Below are 15,405 nucleotides of genomic sequence, written 5' to 3'. Positions count from 1 at the left end.
TAGTGGCCTTGGAGCAGGGAGGCCAGGTCGGCCCGGCACTTGCCAACGGCGGTGCTGCCGCGGACCGTCCCCGAGTGCTCGGCGGGACCCTGAGCGGGTCCCCCTCTTGGCCTCTCTCAGAGAAACTCCTGAGAACGTGCATCATTGTCGCTGCCAGCGACTCCCTCAGCGCAGACTGGAAGAAAACTCTGGCAGTGCCCGGCTTCAGCTCAGGCCTCTCTTGTGATGAGGTTCAGCCAGGAAAGTTGTCTGTTTGAGTGATGAGAACCCAGTGAGTGTTAAGGACTTGGCACATACTTAACATTTAAAGACTCACCGACGTTGTTAGCTGAATCTGAAGCACGAGGACCTGTGTTTTGATGGCCCTTCCCGGGGGCCATCTTGTCATTAGACCTCTTGTCAACGCAGGGGCGAGTGTGGCCCCGTGAGGCAGTCACGTGGCACGTTTGGGGCTGCCCGTCTCTAATGGTGGATAAGCTGATGGGCCAAACGTGAGAGTCTCAGAGGAAGGGCTGAATTACAAAATGAAAGTGCAATTTAGGGAAGAAAGCGGATCCGTGTGCCGTTTCTCGGTGGCCACTCGCGCACATGACACCCTTTACGCAGTCGGGCAGCTGGGGGACGCTGGAGCAGGACCTGCCCACTCAGGCCGGAGGCACAGGGCGCAGGCCGCAGCCACGATGAGTGTGTCGAGACGGGAAACTGCCCTCGTCTAGGTCAGAGAGGGCGCTTGCCGGCCGTTCGCGCTGCCTGACCACAGTCCCAAAGCAGCGTGGCACGCCTGAGCCACGGCACACGACTTCACAGTAGAGACTGGAAGGAGGCGGGGACTCTGCTGCTGGACACAGTGTCCCCGCTCCCTCCCACGCACCACGTGGCCTCAGTTCTCTCGTCTCAAATGGAGGTAGGACCCCGCGAGCATTGGACAGGCTGGACACACGTCAAGTGAACAGTGCTTTAATGGCACCGGGGCAGCCGTGCACGGCCCCTGCGCCTGCTGAGGCCGCCGTATCCTGGGTGCTGAATTCAGTGTCCCCGGGCTGTGGGCCGGGATGACACAGTGAGGGGCTCTGCGCGTTTACATTTTCCTGAAGCTGATTGAGTCTTAGCTTTCTATGCAAGGTGTTTGGGAGATGTTGGATTAAGAAATACATTTTTAAAAAAAGAATTAAGGAAGTTTTAAAGACACCATGTGCTCTGTAATTTCCCCCTGTAAAGTCCCTCTGTCTGTGGTTTGGACCCCGCCAGGCCTCTCTCCTGGGTCGGGCAGACCCTCGTGGCAGAGTCGGCCGCGTCCCCCTCCCCGGTGGCTGTGGGGGGGTCTGGAGCAGACTCCCCTGCACATCCAGCTCGGGCTCACCCGGCCCTGTCCGTGACCTGACCCCTCGCCACCGGCCCCGTGGTGTCTAAAGGAAAAGTCGCCCTTCCGTTCACGTGGCCCTACCCCACCCGTGCTGGCTGAGCAACAGCGAACAACGTGAAGGTCACTGGGTGTCGGTCGCGGGTCCAGGGGGGTCCCGGGCGGCACGCTTCCTGCCAAGCAGGTAGCGTGTTTACTCTGCTCCCTCCTCCTGAGATCGTGGGCGGCTTCTGCTTGGCTTTGAGGTGCAGATGTCACAGAGCCGGGAGAATTCATGAACATGGGTCGTATTCTGGGGACTAGAATCGAGGCGGGGACCAGGGGGCTGCAGCCAGCGGACCCTGGGCGCGTCCCACCGTCTCGATCCCGTCTCGGTCGGTGTCGTCAGAGCAAAACGTCTTCAGATCCATTAGGGTCCAAGGCGTCTTAATTCACATCTCAGCGTAAGTGAAATTCTTGAGACGTCATCGCTGCAGTTTCAGAACTGCCTGGTTTTTGTCTGTCACACTCATGGGACTTTCTTCCCCTTAAATTCCAGAGGGAGCGTTCGGCTTCCTTCTCCTCCGCAGTTTGGTCCCCAGAGTGCCAAGCAGGTGTTTTTCCGCCATTTCCGATTAGAAACGGTTTGTAATCTGTGCGCTGACGTGATAAATTCACGACGCCTCTCCCGTCCCCTGTCCTCTGCTCGCACCCAGGTCCACCCTGCACCCCCTCCCAGAGTTGTGGGCAGTGGCTGAGTGGGCACAGGGCAGCTAGAGTTTCCAGAAGCTGCTGCCCAGACTCAGTTTGGCAAAGGGCCAGGTCGACAAAGCCCGGTTCTTGTTCCTCGGTGTCCCCAGTCTCAGTGGCTTCCATTTCTTCATTTCTGAGGATAAGGATATAACTAATAAGTCAGCTCAGGTGCACAGGAAGCATAATGATTAACTTAAAAATGTCAGAGCCACAGAAAAACAGGTCCTATTCTGTGCACCCCTTTTAGATGCGTAAGCAGAAGAGAGAGCTCTGATAAGTAGGCCCAGGTGACACAGCCCACGGGGAGGATGGTAGGGGCGAAATGCTGAATCTGTGGAGCCTCACCGAGGGTTCCAGTGCCACCCACCCCGGGCCTCTGCCTCCAGAGCTCAGAGGCGACGGGCCTGGCGCTCGTTTGGTGGCTCAGTGCTCTCGTCCCAGTAATCTCCTGACCCGATAGCTCATCTGATGCAGACAAGAAGAGAGAGAAGTTGGGGTGACCGAGGGGAACAGGGAGGTATTACACAGTGGCTTCCAACCAGGGAAGTGCGTGTGCACGTGAACAGACACTATCAAGTATCTGGTATGACGCGGAGCCTTATTTCAGAGTATCGGTCACCTAGCACACGTCACGTTTTGTATCTAGGCAAGTCGGACGTACTGTATGTGCTTGTCCTTCACTTACGCCTTGAACAGAAAAGCACAGTCGACGTAACATGCTAGGGTTCGCCTCTAGGGTCACAGCTGCCCCTCGTAAAGCGGTTTTTTTTTTTGCTGGGAACAAGCGGAGGTTTGCCCCACGAGCGCCACGCGCTTTGTAAGACAGAGCCTCTGAACGAAGTGATCCCCTCCCTGCTCACCTGACGACGAGTCTCCGTACGGTGACCCGGCCTCCCACCGGAGTGGATGGCACTTAGCTTCGCGGGAGGAGCACAGCTGACCCTCAGACGACATGGGGGTTAAGGGCACGGACGCCCGTGCAGTCAAAAATCCACGTATAACTTCTGACTCCCCCGAAACTTTGCTAGCTGGTGACTGGAAGTCTCAGAACGTGCACAGCTGATTAAACATGCATTTTCTGTGTTCTAGGTGCTAGAGACTGAATTCTTATTCTAAAGGGAGCTAGAGAAAACGTTGAGTCATTTATAAAGCGATTAGTGCATACGTTTTATGTATTCATGACATACCTTTTTGTTAATTTTTAAAAATATCTCTAGGCTATGCAGTTCATCTGCGAGTTTTTTCAAATGGTTGCAAATCTCTGAAAAAATATTCCAGTATCTTGAAGCAAATGCACACGTCGGTGTCGTTCACGGGTCAGCTGTGTTTGGTCTCGTGTTCTGCCAGGTGTGTGAAACGGCAGGTACACGCGTCCGAGCTTGGGGATCCGTTTGAGTGGCTGTCAACAAGGTGAAAACGGCTGTGTTCTAGTTTAAACTCTCACGTAGAGTGAGTAGATTTAGGTTTATTATAAACCTAACTGGAAACGAAATACTTCTTTCTTAATGACAATTAATATTTCTTAATGACAATTAATATTTCTTAATGACAATTAATACTTCTTAATGACAATTAATACTTCTTAACGACAGTTAATACTTCTTAATGACAATTAATTAATACTTCTCTTTTCCGCTTCCTTTACCTTCATCTCTTTACCTGCCGGTCCCCCTCCTGCTGCGAACACCAAAGGCCAAAGATGGAGTTTTCCCCTGTTTCTCAAGAGATGGGGGCCAAGGAAAGGCCAGTGTGAGGACCGAGGTCCCCAGATCTCATGTGAAGCTGACACAGGCATTAAAAACCAAATGTTAAAATTTTCATATCCAAATCGTTTCAGTCCTTTTAGGGCACTTCATTAAATAATAATCGATATGTAATTTAAGGCACATGGTCACGTCAGAGCGAAGCCGTGCAGAACTCAGCATGGTTGATGTCGGCTGAGGTTCGGGAGACTCAGAGGCGAAGGTTAGACCTGGTCCTGGGAACGTCATTTGAAACCGCAGGCCAGCGATTGGGTGTTCTGCTGTCTTTGGGCCCTGGGAGCTACCGGTGCAGATAGAGCTTGTCCTCGCCCACAGTTACAGCTGTCACCGGGAGGAGTGGGCAGATGCCCCGGCCGCTAGGTGGGGCGTCTGTAGCCCCTGGAGAGCGCCCCCGAGGAGGGACGTGTGTGCGGGGTCGCCCGCTCCAAGCCCACCCCTCTGCTTCCTCTTCCTCCCACTGGTCTGATGATGGCAAGTCAGTGACTTAAAGCGTTCAGAGAGCAGGTCGAGAGTCCTTCATCCGCCCCTTGTAAGTGTGTGATTGCTTTACAGAAATTATTTTCGAGACGAGGAATTCGTTTTCTCGTGGTTTGGGATCGCATCAGAGAATTCTCCTAACGAAGATCGTCCCGACCAGAACAGGCCAGGGAGTGACCTGCGCTGGCCTCTGGGAAGAGGAACTGAGGCAGAGGCCGTGGGTGCAGGGTGCCAAAGAGGCAGAGGCCGCCCTGGCCGCGGCGTGCTGCGTGGGCGAGGACTTGGGCCCAGGGGCCGATGGCGTGAGCGACACCCGGACCGCTTATGCTGCTTTTCTGGAAACCTCCAGACAGAAGTCGGCTCCCCTGGAAGGCTGCTCACTATGGCCGCGTCAGCTACACGCACTGAGACCCCTCAGACCCGGGGGAGCCTTAGCCTGGCGGAGCTTCGGGGCCGGGCTCTGGCGCCTGGCCCGCCTCCGTACCACGGCTCTGTCTGCGGAGGGCCGGGCAGGTCACAGGAGCCCAAGACCCAGTGCCTGGGCGCCCACTCGCCCCCTGCAGCCTCGGTCTCAGTCTCCGATGCTCCTCGGTGCAGAGCAGTCGTGATGCGGGGAGCATCTTCGGCTGCAGCTCCCCACGTGGCCCCGTGGGGGCCTGACGGCCGAGCGCGTGGACTCGCGTGGACGTGGGTCAGTTCCCGTTTCCCTTTGCCCTGTCTGGGGAGACACGTGCGTCTTTTCTGGGGCCCTGGGCCCCTCGTGCACGTGCGGACGGCAGCCCCTGCTCTCTGCGTAGCTGGCCTCGGGCGGCGCGAGTGCTTCGCTCCGGCCGCCCCTTCGGGCTTCCGAGCGCCCCGAGCCCCCGGGCCTTTGTTAGTGCGGATCCCGGCCTGGCCCGGGGCCGGCAGGTGTGTCACCTGCCCCCTCTCGTCGGGGGAGAGCCAGAGCGGTACCTACGGCACTTTGTTCACACGCCCGGGAGATGGAGCCTTGCGCAGCCGCTGGGAGAGGGCAGGAGCAGCCCCAGAGCCAGAGGCAAGCTGCCGGCCGAGAGCTGACACCGGCCAGAGGGGACACTGGCCTGTGTGACACTCGCCGTGCAGTTCAGGTCCCACCACGTTTACTCCCGACGGGACCCCCGGTCCACTCCTCTTCCTGACGTGCAGGGTGGGCCTCTCCCGGCCTCACAGCTGGCTCGTCGACATTTCGTCAGCAGCTTGGTTTTTGCTGAGTCAGCCGCACTGCTGTCCCTCTGGTCAGCCAGCTGGCTCTTCCGCCCTGGTCTCTGACAGCTGCTGTCATCCCTTCACCCTTCCATCTGCCCTCCCCTCTCCCGCCTCCTCCATCCCGCGCTTGAGGACACAGCTGAACCCTGTGCGCACAGGTGTCCTCCGTCCCTGCCCGCCCCAGCCCCGCCCCAGCCCCGCCCCCACCGCACCAAGTGCCTGAGAGCAGGTGTTCGCAGGCCTCCTGCCCGCCGGGCGCGAAGGCACGTGCCTCTGAGTTCCCTGGTGCCCGTGCCCTGGCCCTCCCAGGGAACCCTCCTGTGACTGTCCTTCGGGGCTCCGTTCGCTCCCGACTCCCGCACCATCCAGAACGCCCCATCCTGCCGAGTTCTGTTGCGTTTCCCCCTGGTCCAGGCAGGTCGCCTTGACTTACATGTGTTCTTACAACTCGAACTGGTCAGAACTGGTCACGACCGTGCAGTGGGGCTCCCCAGCCCGGCGGGGCGTGGCCTCACCTGGCTTGACATCCCAGTGGGAGCGGCTACTCGCCTGGCTGGCTTCGCTTTATTTCTGCAGGTAGCTCGCGTTTTTATTACGGTGCCTCTCTGAGCGATAAGCGATCACGGTGCAGTTTTGCTAACTTAATGTAGAAAAAGATTGTTCAGGGTGTATTTAAATTCCTTTGGTCATAAAGTGAGTAACCTATGGTTTAGGAGCCTTTAAAAAAATGTTTGTAGTAACCTTTGTTTATTTTTGACCAAATATGTTTTTACGAGCAAATACCACTGGCTTCCCCTCAGACTTCTCTCCGTCACGGCCGATGGCCGTTCTCCCCGAGTTCCTCAGGTTCTGCGTCGTCCTCGCTGAGATGAGGCCCGGTGCCCGCCCCCTCTGGTCCCGGGCAGCCCCGCAGCCGGGCTCCAGGCCCCCGCGATCCTTGTCTCTATCCTGCCCATTCTTCTCAGGAACGGCAAGCGTGGAGGGGCCCGCCCCGCCCCCCGAGCTGGGCACCTCATCCCTTTGCCACTTTCGAAGCTCGAAGCCATCCTCAGTCCCTAGAAAAAGTACCAGCCGCTGAGCCCGGCCCCATGGTGCCTGTTCTCGAGCCTCAGAAACGGGGCTGCTGAATGGTCCCTCGTCTCCCCCTGCAATCATGTCACCGTCTTCATACCTTCACGGGTCCCTGGAGGGCCGTGACGCGAGCCACCGTCTGTGCCCGGCACGGAGAGGGCCGGTCTGGGAGTGGGGGTTAGAACAGGGTTGCCGGATGAGCAAAGGCTGTCCAGTTAAATCTGAACTTCAGATAAACCACGAATAATTTTTTCTACCCGTGTGTTCCCATACCTGTCCCATGGGACACACCTGTATAACAAATATGTGTGGTTTGTCTGAGATTCAGATTTGCTGGGCATCTTCTGTTTTATCTGGCAGTCGTGGACATCTTGTGCCGGCCCCTCCGCCCGCTGCCGCTGGACAGGGCCGTGCACTGTTGTTTACAGCTGCCAGGCAGTCTCATGGTTAAAGAGAGGAGACTCGGGGTACACGACCTTTGACTTTTACCCCGGCTGGCGCCGGACTTGCTCAGAATAACCATTTACTTTAGGAATGGGAAGTGGGTACCTGCACACGCCCCCCGAATCCTCCAGGTTAGGTCACGTGGTCCATCTGCGGCTAGCAGACCCCGCGCAGAGCTCCGCTGGGTGGTGCTGAGCCTTGCGGGGTCCGGAGCGGCACGAAGCCGTCCACAGAAAGGGCTTAGCAGTTGGGGAAGGGACGCCCCGTGCACGTGGCGAGCTAGCAGGGAGTGCGTTTTCTGAGTGTGAGCACGAGGGCGTGCCGGGAGGATGGCGGGCTTCGGGTCACAGCAGAGCCGGGTTGGAATTCTGGTCCCACCGCCCCCGCTGTGACCTTGGGCTGGGCACCCAGCCTTTCTGTGCAAGAAGTGTTTCATTCACAAAGCGGAGATGACGCCTTGTCGTGAAATGTTGCTGGGAAAATTAAATGGTCTGTGACGTTAAGACATAGTCACGGGCACTTGGTCTAAGTGCCGGGGAACGGATTCTGGAAGAGGGGCCGGCTGCACCCACTCCGCCCGGCCCGGTGCGGTCGGCAGAGTCCGTGCTGTACGTGGGGGGCTGGCCTTGGGGTCGTCTCGCTGCTTCCTTCCCGCTCACGGTTCTGTTTTTCCGCCTCCCCTCCTGCCCAGGGTTGACGCAGATTCCCCAGATCCAGAAGACTGAAATCTCCTTCCGTCCTCAGGATTCCAAGACCTACCAAGCGTACGTGACGAACATAGTTAGGTTCCTGGAGAAGTACAAAGACGCCGCCCAGAGGGACGACATGATCTTTGAAGACTGCGGCAGTGAGTAGACGCGTCTCGGACGTCTGTGGTCGGTTCTTGTTTCTCGTTATTTAGTCATTGAACGACAGTCCTGAAGTGGTTGAAAGATCAGACTCTGGCCATGTCGAGAGGCCGCTTTTTGTTTTTTTAAAGCAAGAAGATTTCTTACGGTTCAGCCTCGGATGCGATGGGAGAAACGATGTCATCTCCAGTGTTGCTGCGATCTGCATTTGAAAGGTGTCTTGCTTTAAAAAAAAAACACAAAAACCAAAAAAACAAAAAAGCGAGACACATCAGCTTTTTCTTACCGAGACTCAGCCCATGACTCTGGTCTGGTTTCCTTACACCCAGTGCTTTCGAGAAGCACAGTCGCTGCCTCTCTGCCCGCCGGCTCCCCCACAGAAGAGCGCCCGGGGCCTGCTCAGCAGGACGCCCCGTGACGCGGGGCTCTGTAGCCGCACAGCTGGGGACAGAGGAGGGCTGAGGGTCAGGGTGTGTGTTACAGACCTTGGTCTGGCGTGGGCAATGAAACAGGTCTCAGGCAGCTGAGCTTTTGGATAAGGAAATGACTGACAAATGGTGGAGAATGTTTCGTTAAGCCAGTGACGTCAGTATAGCACACCGTCCTCCTCGTTACCTGGAGTGTGACTTTCTGGGCCGCGTTGTCCTACCCGCCGGAACCAGATCGGTCTCTGAGTTGCTAGGTGGTAGCAGCCTCTGACTTGATTCTAGCATTTACCAATCTTCGATCTTGGTATGGCAGACGATTTGTTTAGTCCTAATGGGGGGTGAATTGCCATTTTAAGTCATTTTGAAGAGATTTACTAATTTAAAAGGTTCATATTCACTAAGTTTCTCGCGTTAGAATTTAAAGGAGGTTTTCATCTTTGCCGTGATTTAAAGGCCTGCGTGATACAGAGTTAGAGGGAATCACTTCATAGGGGACGGACTGAATCGAGGCACTTTGTCATTTGAAGGGAAAATAGTTAATTTGTGAACTTAAAAAATACATACGAATTGTGATATTTGCATCAGTTTGCTGCAGGAGGCTTTGTATTAACTTTGGATTCCATATTTTATTCTTTCCCTGGGTCGGTAATGAAGGTCAGTCAGAAATGTTCCAGTACAGTTTCTCAGCTGAACAAATGCTTTTAAGAACTCCCAGCTCTGAAAGGCAAGAACTCAAATCCATAAGAACTAAACAAACAAACAAAACCACTCGAATGGTGGTTGGAAAGGAAAGAACCCAATTCCCAATTTTTCCCCTCGTTACTGTTCAACCTGCCAGGTGGGGGCATAGCTCCAGGACAATCTGACCCCAAAACTGCCAGTTCCGAAAATTAGTGACAGTCCTTCGAATGCGTGTTCTAATTACGGCGTCCCTGCTACCGAGCGGGCGTCGGCCTGTGCAAACGATGCTTCTCGCGAAGGGCGATCCAGTTTCCTCTGAGTCTCCTGCACAGCGGAGTCATCATTATTTAAGGGAGAGAAGTATCGCCAGAGACCGCAGGCCACGTGCTCATTACCAAGGGCCACGAAGCTTTGGGGTGGGCTTGCGTGCCAGTGATCGCTTTGGGGAAAATGCCTTTTTAACGTCAGCAGGGAGACGGGAGCTGGTTTAACCGCGGGAAATCCTCGCTGTCTTGATGCGCTAAGCGCGGAACAGCATGGCCTCAGACCGGGTCGTGGTGACAGGGGAGAAAGCGCCTTCCCTCAGTGCAGTGTAAACACGGTGTTTGCATTTCTAGGTGTGCCCAGCGAATACAAAGAACGAGGACCCTACGACAGTGACCCGGGCGAGCGGAAGGTCTGCAGGTTCAAGCTCGAGTGGCTGGGAAACTGCTCTGGGATAAACGATGACTCCTACGGCTACAAGGACGGCAAACCGTGCGTCATCATAAAGCTCAACCGAGTTCTGGGCTTCAAACCGAAGGCAAGTGGTTCTGTCACGCGTAGACTTTAGATGAGCCATCGGCATTGTGGGACGAGAGTACGAGGGAGCTGTCACGTTTCGCGTTGACACCTCTGAAGCCCAGTCAGTAGAGTAAAACTGAAACCTTCCGTACCCACCGCGACATTCCCATAGCTCGTCACTCTCGTTTTCTGAACGTAGAGAAATGGAGTGGCCAAGCCAGATCCCGGAGTCAGCCTGTGACCCTGCGCTCAGTGCTACTCAGTGTCCAGAGTAGTTTTTAGAATGTCAACTCTCTAAAAGTAAAAGTAGGAAAAGATATTTTTAAGCTTTAAAGCTACCCATGTGTCCGCATGCTCTGGTTTTGGTGCTCTCGGAGCCAGAGTGCTTTTAAAAAATTATCTGCTAATCTGATGAAACAGATTTTTTTTTTTTCTGAATGAAGATTTCACTGCAAAATTAGAAGGCGGATACCATGCCAGGCTGACCCCTGATGACCCCGCCGCCGGCTTTCGGCCTTACTTGTGGCTCACGCGTGCTAAGATACTAGCAACTCTTTAAGAGAAAGGGAGATTCATTGGCGGTGTCTTTTATGAAACGAGTTATTTCATTTTTCTCCTTGCGATCGTGAGCAGACACCGCTGTCCTTTGCCCTGAAGCGTGGATTCTTCCAGCCGTGTGGGCATTGCTATTGTGAGTGTACGTAGTGTTCGTTCCGATAGGGATTGACTGCAGTGTACGGATCTATAGGAACAGAACTCACTTCCGGAATCTGGCTCGCTTGTTACCCATGAATAATATTTTCAAAAGAAAATCTGAGTACAGGTGAAACATCTAACTTAAGGGTGCGTCGGAATGCCTCGCCCGCCAGCAGAGGCACGGATGCATGAGCAGGCGGTTGGACGGCTGCCGGGTCGACAGGTCTCCTGCAGCAGCGGGCGTGCCTCCAAGCAGAATGCTAGTCACCTTTCCACTTCGGCTGGTCTGTGACGGAAGGAAAGGGACAACTGCCGTGTCACACTTAGAGCTGATACGCACGTTGCCGGGAACTCTCGGCCTCACCGGTGTGCTCGGGCCCCTCGCTTCCGTCCTTCCGCCCTGGGAAGGCTGAGTGGCGCCGGCAGCCCGGACGCAGGTTCTAGTCTTCTGTGATTTGTGTCTCTCCCCACCTCTGTGGAGACACTGTCGGGTGATGAGTTTGGCTACTCTCCCTTCCGTCCTTCTTCCCTTTGATTCGGCCCCCACTTGCTTACCCCTTGCTGCTTCCTAACTCATCGCCCCACCCCAGGTCCCCAGCGATTTCGTCGTTGGGATTATTTTTGTCAGATTCCAGTTACCCCAGCGTCTTACTTAATGTGCCTGTTTCCTCATCCCCCGAGGACAGATTCTGCCAACTTCTTTATCGATACGCATTTCTCCTCGTATTTTAAAGATACGTTGATTGCTGGCAGAAAGTTCTGAGAGAGTCCAATCTAGATAACCATTTTCTGACATTCCAGACCAGAGAGTCGTCCCGGAACGATTAGTTCCTCAGCGACAGAGAACTGTCCATCGTGTGACTTGGGAGGCTCGCTCGGTGTAACACCTCGTGCCAGGCTCAGGCCGTGCGGCAGTGAGACGTGGCCATCCCCACGTGCTCACGCTGTCCGCCGTCCTCCTTCTGAGGCAGGTCCGAGCCAGCGATGTGGGCAGCAGTTTTCAGAGTGTACTCTGGGTCCCTTCAAGGGACTGACCCGTTTGTCTAATGCCACCTTTATCTGTTGGCATACTGGACTTGCCTTACGGAGCTGGAAAAGCTCCTTAACTGGCAGTCACCGCGCTGGAGACTGAGTGTAAGGAGAGCCCCCGTGAGAAGGCATGCGGGACCCACTCCCAGCGCGGGAGGCGAGCCCAGCTTTGAGAGGGCAGAAACAGCCACCGCCTTTTCCGTCTTTTATAACCGTAGCGAACGAGGTGTTGTTTCTGGCGTGGCCCTTAACTTTGCGGGGTCCTCGAGGAACGCTTACGACGGTTCCCAACTTTCTAACGACGTTACATTCAGTACTGGGCTGCATCACAGCTTGATTGTCGCGGTCACAAAACTCGGCCACTTACTTTGATTTCAACAAAATCACAGCGTGACCTTGCCCAGGACTGGGCGGGCAGGGAGTGTTTCATTCTGCTGTCCGCAGCTGATTGTGTCTTTCCGTTAACTTGCGACCAGCGTGTACTTGTTTGGGTTACCAACTGGTGTTATTTTTCGGAAATTTAAAGCGATTTATGAAACTTACTAACCAACGTGGGCTCTGTTTTTAGCCTCCCAAGAACGAATCCTTGGAGACCTCCGCGGTGCTGAAGTATAACCCCTACGTCCTGCCCGTTCTGTGCACCGGCAAGGTGGGGAGCCGCGGGGCGGAGCGAGAGGTGGGAGGCGGGATGTGAACGTGGGAAGCAGGGAAAACTGCCGCCAGCAATGAGTCAGCTGAGTTGTAGCTCTGCTGGGTAAAGGAGGGACGAAGATGTAACCAAAAAAACGCAGTTTTTGAGCTGGGACGAGAGACCGAACCCCCGGAGTGCACTGCTGGCGCCCTGCTTTGCGGAACTGAGGGGAGCGCTCGCTCGCCCACGCAGGCGCTTCTCTGGCCCAGAGCGTGCGAGAGAAATTTGAGGGCAAAGTTTTTTTTTTAACTGACAGTCTTTCAGTATTTTTCAAAGATAAACCAAAAACAAAATTGATGTGAAATTAAGGGTAACAAGAACTCCACACTCCCGTTAGCTCTAGAAACGGGTGCCTGGGGGACTGTGAGAGGGAGGGCAGAGAAAGGGAGGGGGCCCGGCCGCAAACAGGGGCCCGGGGGGCTGTTAGGAAGGAAGGGGACCTAACACCAGACAGTCCCTCGTGCTGCCGCCAGAGAGAAAAGGGCCTCAGGTAAATCAAGGCTAATGGTTACGCTTTGGGGATCGTGTCGCTGGAAGCAGCACCCGAGGCGCCACCGCAGCGTCCCTCTCTGGGCCGGCCGTTTCTAGGAGGCAGGGTGGCTTGGGGACAATCTCGCCTGACCTTCGTGTCTAGGGCCATTCCGCGCAGACAGGGACCGCGTCCCCCAGTGCTGGAGGTGCACCCCCCTGCGAGGCGGGCTGGAGCGGCCGTCCCTCCGCACGCAGCTCGGACGGCGCTGTGGGACCGAGTCCCCGCGTGTGGGGACCGGCGGGGTCGGGATGCGGCCCTTAACCTCTCGCCCATGCTCCGTTCGTAGCGTGACGAGGACAAGGAGAAGATCGGGAACGTGGAGTACTTCGGCCTGGGCGGCCACGCCGGCTTCCCGCTGCAGTACTACCCCTACTACGGGAAGCTGCTGCAGCCCAAGTACCTGCAGCCGCTGCTGGCCGTGCAGTTCACCAACCTCACCATGGACACCGAGGTCCGCATCGAGTGCAAGGCCTTCGGGGAGAACATCGGGTACAGCGAGAAGGACCGCTTCCAGGGCCGCTTCGACGTGAAGATCGAGGTGAAGAGCTGATCGCAAGCACAGATCTTTCCCACTAGCCATTTAAGAAGTTAAAGATACAAAAACCTACTAGTCTTGAACAAACTGTCATACGTATGGGACCTACACTTAATCTATATGCTTTACACTAGCTTTCCGCATTTCATAGGTTAGAATGTAAATTTAAAGTGTAGCAATAGCCAACAAAATATTTATTCTACTGTAAATGACAAAAGAAGAATACAAATTGAGCCTCGGGACGTGCCCATTTCTACTGTAAATGATGATTCCATAACCGACGTAGTGAGCAGTGTTTCTGGCCCCTAGGTATCGCCGCCTGTGTATCTTACTTAGTGTACAGTACTATAGGTGCACTCTGGTCATTTTTCAAGCCATGTTTTATCATATGTTTTCTACTTTCCGTGAGCAAGGTTTGTTGTCCAAGGTGTAAATAGGCAACGGGAATCGAACCGGCATGGTACTTTTTGGGGGGAGGGTGGCTCTTTCAGAGATAATGACCCATTCATGAGTATTTTTAACACACTCCATAGTCTCTTCCTGTGGTGTTAGGTCTTTTTTTTTTTTTTCTTTCTTTTTTCCCCTGGGGCTGGGAGGGTGGGCTGTCATGGGGGAACTGCCCTTTAAATTTTAAGTGACACTACAGAGAAACACAAAAGTGAGCGGTCGTGCTGTGCTTTGTATGGAATGCTGTCTTGACACCTCTTACCTTGTCCTCCAGTGTGTTCTGAAGCTGTAGGTGACCTGGGTCGCCCGTCACTTTGGCCAGTGATCAGGCGAGTTGATTTGCTTTGTACCTTTTCTTTTCTCTTTTTTCCTTTCTTGGAGGCATCACATGCTGGTGCTGTGTCTTCATGGATGTTTTAACCATTTTCATGGTGGAAGAATTTTATATTTATGCAGTTGTACAATTTTATTTTTTTCTGCAAGAAAAAAGTGTAATGTATGAAATAAACCAAAGTCACTTGTTTGAAAAATAAATCTTTATTTTGGACTTTATAAAAAGCAATGCGGTACCCCACAGACCGGTGGTAAGTGTGTCTGCAGTGCGAAGTCCCTGCTCTAACGTGTAACGGCTGCCAGGAGCACAGCGCTCTTGCTGGTCTTGTATTCAGTCAGGTTAAAACAATGGACAATAAAAGAATGAACACATCCCTCACGTGCATGATTCGCTCTTGTCTAAACGCCCCGGTCTGTGACTGCTTTCCTTTCGCTGCTGCTAATTATCCAAGATCTTGAAGAAATACTGAACCTGAAAGACAAAACATGATTTCGTTACACTTCATATGGCCGTTCGGCCTTTCCCACCTGCCAGAGGCCAAGAGCTGGCTCGGGACCCCCGGCTCTCCAAAGGGACACGTAGGAAAGGCGGGCGGAGACGGTGACGTTTCGAAGTTCAGGACTATCTTACAGTGCTACCTTGCGTAGTTTCTAACACATGACATTTGGGTTCCTGCTAGTGCCTCACTAGATATGTCCGTTTAAAAAAAAAATGTCAAAGAAGTTAGCAGTTCAGGTAAAAAAAAAAAAAACGAGGTTAGGTTTGAGGTTCAGTAAATTTAGAAGGCTCGTACCTTGCTTTTTGGTTCACAGTTTGGCCTAAGTCCCTATTTAGCCACATTTAAAAATTAGCCTCAGCGAGAAAGAAGACAAAAGCATTTCCCTGGCCTAATCGAGCTGAGGTTTCAGTATCAGCTAACCGCACGGGCAGTGCCCCAACAAAAATCCTGGTGTCCTCTTTCTGAAAATGGAGACCTTTTGCACAGCCTGCGCTGCCCCAGCTCGAGCAGGGCCCCTGCCCTCGGGCCGGCCCCGAGAACGCCCTCTGGTGCGAGGCCGTATCACCCCTTCAGTGCGGAAGACAGGATTCGTGTTGTAAGAACGTCCTTCTGCCGACAGTAGATGCGGCGCACGGACCAGACACAGCTTACGTTCCCGCCCTCTTGCCCCCGTCCGGCTGGGCTGCTGTTCTTGTTTATTCTTTACAAATTTCACCTGAGACTGTTACCTCGTGAGCAGCAAATTAAGAGGAAAAGTGAGTCCATTAAGGCTGCACAATGCTCATGGACTGGAAGGACAAATACTGTCAAAATGTCCTTACTACCCAA

The 15,405-nt window shown here is 54.3% G+C and overlaps 2 protein-coding genes across 2 annotated transcripts in view; one reads left to right on the top strand and one right to left on the bottom strand.

Moving 5' to 3' along the window:
* The window catches only part of ATP1B1 (ATPase Na+/K+ transporting subunit beta 1), a 16,995-nt gene extending 2,543 nt beyond the window's left edge, over positions 1-14,452 (top strand). The window contains exons 3-6 of the mRNA XM_023525925.1: positions 7,766-7,921; positions 9,649-9,833; positions 12,108-12,188; positions 13,049-14,452. Of these exons, the coding sequence (XP_023381693.1) occupies positions 7,766-7,921; positions 9,649-9,833; positions 12,108-12,188; positions 13,049-13,312 (686 nt within the window). The 3' untranslated portion in view covers positions 13,313-14,452. The remainder of the gene's footprint in view (positions 1-7,765; positions 7,922-9,648; positions 9,834-12,107; positions 12,189-13,048) is intronic.
* LOC105308974 (nucleoside diphosphate kinase 7-like) overlaps positions 14,263-15,405 on the bottom strand; it is a 52,386-nt gene continuing 51,243 nt past the window's right edge. The window contains exon 6 of the mRNA XM_023525924.1: positions 14,263-14,549. Coding sequence (XP_023381692.1) covers positions 14,517-14,549 — 33 coding nt within the window. The 3' untranslated portion in view covers positions 14,263-14,516. The remainder of the gene's footprint in view (positions 14,550-15,405) is intronic.

Source organism: Pteropus vampyrus, unplaced genomic scaffold (genome assembly GCF_000151845.1).
Source record: "Pteropus vampyrus isolate Shadow unplaced genomic scaffold, Pvam_2.0 Scaffold649, whole genome shotgun sequence".
In the NCBI taxonomy this organism is placed as follows: Eukaryota; Metazoa; Chordata; class Mammalia; order Chiroptera; family Pteropodidae; genus Pteropus; species Pteropus vampyrus.
Note: the sequence above shows the minus strand (reverse complement) of the source record. Positions and strands in the feature narration are given on the sequence as shown.